General features: G+C 55.9%; 1 protein-coding gene across 1 annotated transcript; it reads right to left on the reverse strand.

Moving 5' to 3' along the window:
• Nucleotides 1–294: 294 nt before the first annotated feature.
• LOC144490735 (plexin-B1-like) lies at nt 295–2699 on the reverse strand (the record flags this gene model as incomplete). The annotated part of the gene is made up of 3 exons (XM_078208442.1): nt 2636–2699; nt 1328–1474; nt 295–469 (listed from the first exon to the last, which is right to left on the reverse strand). Coding segments are annotated over exons 2-3 (298 nt in total), but the record flags the coding sequence as incomplete, so codon positions are not given.
• Nucleotides 2700–3897: the final 1198 nt, after the last annotated feature.

Raw genomic sequence — 3897 nt, forward strand, 5'->3', positions numbered from 1 at the left:
TAAAACATTTAGGATTGAGATCGGGAGAAAGTTCTTCACTCAGAGGGTGTTGAACCTGTGGAACTTTGCCCCACAGGAGAGAATTGGGACTCGATTTGGATAACAAGGGGATGGATAGATTCCTGCCCTTGGAACGGTGTGCAGGGGGGACGGGGAGAGTACGGGCGGTGAGGATCGGCCAGGATAGTATTGAATGGCGCAGTGGCCTCAAAGGGCTGAATGACCTCCTGCTGTTCCTGTTTTGGATGTTCTGTTGAGGTGCAGTGAAGAGTGAGGGGTAGAGGGTGAGTGTACCGAGCTCCAGAGTGCTCCCTCGAGGCCGCTGTGAGAATGGCCGCTGTGAGAATGGAACCCCCTTGTGAACCTGCTCCAGGATCTTCTCCTTAGCCTGGTTAATGGTGTCCACATCCAGAACCTTGACTGGGACAGTGGGAGCCCCGCAGTCTCCCTTCACAATCACACTCAGCACCTGGAACCACAGGAGGGAGACTCAGAGTCAACAAAACCAGCACTCCCTCAGCACTGACCCTCCCACAGTGCGGCGCTCCCTCAGCACTGACCCTCCCACAGTGCGGCGCTCCCTCAGCACTGACCCTCCCACAGTGCGGCGTTCCCTCAGTACTGACACTCCCACAGTGCGGCGCTCCCTCAGCACTGACCCTCCCACAGTGCGGTGCTCACTCGACACTGACGCTCCCACAGTGCAGTGCTCCCTCAGCACTGACCCTCCCACAGTGCGGCGCTCCCTCAGCACTGACCCTCCCACAGTGCGGCGCTCCCTCGACACTGACGCTCCCACAGTGCGGTGCTCCCTCAGCACTGACCCTCCCGCAGTGCGGCGTTCCCTCAGTACTGACACTCCCACAGTGCGGCGCTCCCTCAGCACTGACCCTCCCACAGTGCGGCGCTCCCTCAGCACTGACCCTCCCACAGTGCGGCGCTCCCTCAGCACTGACCCTCCCACAGTGCGGCGCTCCCTCAGCACTGACCCTCCCACAGTGCGGCGCTCCCTCGACACTGACGCTCCCACAGTGCGGTGCTCCCTCAGCACTGACCCTCCCGCAGTGCGGCGTTCCCTCAGTACTGACACTCCCACAGTGCGGCGCTCCCTCAGCACTGACCCTCCCACAGTGCGGCGCTCCCTCAGCACTGACCCTCCCACAGTGCGGCGCTCCCTCAGCACTGACCCTCCCACAGTGCGGCGCTCCCTCAGCACTGACTCTCCCACAGTGCGGTGTCTCTGGGCTGTATTAGCGGGGGAGGGTGTACGCTCGGTGCGGTTTGGGGGGATCTGGAAAGGGGCTATGAATTGGGATATTTCACTCACCAGTGGTTTATATTCTATATCCTCTCGGAGGAGGCGATTATCGTTGAGTGTATACTTGGCTTTCCCCGTTCTCTGGTCCACTGGTCCCTTGTCCACCTGATGTTTGATTGCTCTCACCAACATGTGGAGAGGTTCCCCAGCACGTTCCTGAGGGACGAGGCAGGGTCAGACTGTCAGATCCTCATCACCCACCCGACACACGCACACCGTCGCACACTCGCTCTCACACACACCGTCTCACACTCGCTCTCACACACACTGTCTCACACTCGCTCTCACACACACTGTCTCACACTCTCTCTCACACACACCGTCTCACACTCGCTCTCACACACTGTCTCACACTCGCTCTCACACACTGTCTCACACTCTCTCTCACACACACCGCCTCACACTCGCTCTTACACACCGTCTCACACTCGCTCTCACACACACTGTCTCACACTCTCTCTCACACACACCGTCTCACACTCGCTCTCACACACACTGTCTCACACTCTCTCTCACACACACTGTCTCACACTCGCTCTCACACACACTGTCTCACACTCTCTCTCACACACACCGTCTCACACTCGCTCTCACACACTGTCTCACACTCGCTCTCACACACTGTCTCACACTCTCTCTCACACACACCGTCGCACACTCGCTCTCACACACACCGTCTCACACTCGCTCTCACACACACTGTCTCACACTCGCTCTCACACACACTGTCTCACACTCGCTCTCACACACACCGTCTCACACTCGCTCTCACACACTGTCTCACACTCGCTCTCACACACACCGTCGCACACTCGCTCTCACACACACCGTCTCACACTCGCTCTCACACACACTGTCTCACACTCGCTCTCACACACACTGTCTCACACTCGCTCTCACACACACTGTCTCACACTCTCTCTCACACACACTGTCTCACACTCTCTCTCACACACACTGTCTCACACTCGCTCTCACACACTGTCTCACACTCTCTCTCACACACCGTCTCACACTCGCTCTCACACACTGTCTCACACTCTCTCTCACACACTGTCTCACACTCTCTCTCACACACTGTCTCACACTCTCTCTCACACACTGTCTCACACTCTCTCTCACACACTGTCTCACACTCTCTCTCACACACACTGTCTCACACTCGCTCTCACACACTGTCTCACACTCTCTCTCACACACACCGTCTCACACTCGCTCTCACACACACACTGTTTCTCGTGGTCAGTCTCAGTCGGAGGGCCTGTCTGATACGTGCACAGATTAGACACACAGATTGTCCGAGAATATCTCACTCACCCGGAGGAAGGTGTAGAGACAGAGTGAAATCCAGTTTGTCAGCAATTTCTCCACCACTGTCTCCGTCCTAAAAACACAAGAAACAAGAATAAAGCTCCCTCTCCACTGTCCCCATCAAACACTCCCAGGACAGGTACAGCACGGGGTTAGATACAGAGTAAAGCTCCCTCTACACTGTCCCCATCAAACTCTCCCAGGACAGGTACAGCACGGGGTTAGATACAGAGTGAAGCTCCCTCTACACTGTCCCTCATCAAACTCTCCCAGGACAGGTACAGCACGGGGTTAGATACAGAGTAAAGCTCCCTCTACACTGTCCCCATCAAACTCTCCCAGGACAGGTACAGCACGGGGTTAGATACAGAGTAAAGCTCCCTCTACACTGTCCCCCATCAAACACTCCCAGGACAGGTACAGCACGGGGTTAGATACAGAGTAAAGCTCCCTCTACACTGTCCCCCATCAAACACTCCCAGGACAGGTACAGCACGGGGTTAGATACAGAGTAAAGCTCCCTCTACACTGTCCCCCATCAAACACTCCCAGGACAGGTACAGCACGGGGTTAGATACAGAGTAAAGCTCCCTCTACACTGTCCCCATCAAACACTCCCAGGACAGGTACAGCACGGGGTTAGATACAGAGTAAAGCTCCCTCTACACTGTCCCCCATCAAACACTCCCAGGACAGGTACAGCACGGGGTTAGATACAGCGTAAAGCTCCCTCTACACAGTCCCCATCAAACACTCCCAGGACAGGTACAGCACGGGGTTAGATACAGAGTAAAGCTCCCTCTACACAGTCCCCATCAAACACTCCCAGGACAGGTACAGCACGGGGTTAGATACAGAGTAAAGCTCCCTCTACACTGTCCCCATCAAACACTCCCAGGACAGGTACAGCACGGGTTTAGATACAGAGTGAAGCTCCCTCTACACTTTCCCCATCAAACACTCCCAGGACAGGTACAGCACTGGATTAGATACAGAGTGAAGCTCCCTCGACACTGTCCCCCATCAAACACTCCCAGGACAGGTACAGCACGGGGTTAGATACAGAGTAAAGCTCCCTCTACACTGTCCCCCATCAAACACTCCCAGGACAGGTACAGCACGGGGTTAGATACAGAGTAAAGCTCCCTCTACACTGTCCCCATCAAACACTCCCAGGACAGGTACAGCACGGGGTTAGATACAGAGTAAAGCTCCCTCTACACTGTCCCCCATCAAACACTCCCAGGACAGGTACAGCACGGGGTTAG

This window comes from Mustelus asterias, unplaced genomic scaffold (assembly GCF_964213995.1).
Source record: "Mustelus asterias unplaced genomic scaffold, sMusAst1.hap1.1 HAP1_SCAFFOLD_3708, whole genome shotgun sequence".
NCBI lineage: Eukaryota > Metazoa > Chordata > Chondrichthyes > Carcharhiniformes > Triakidae > Mustelus > Mustelus asterias.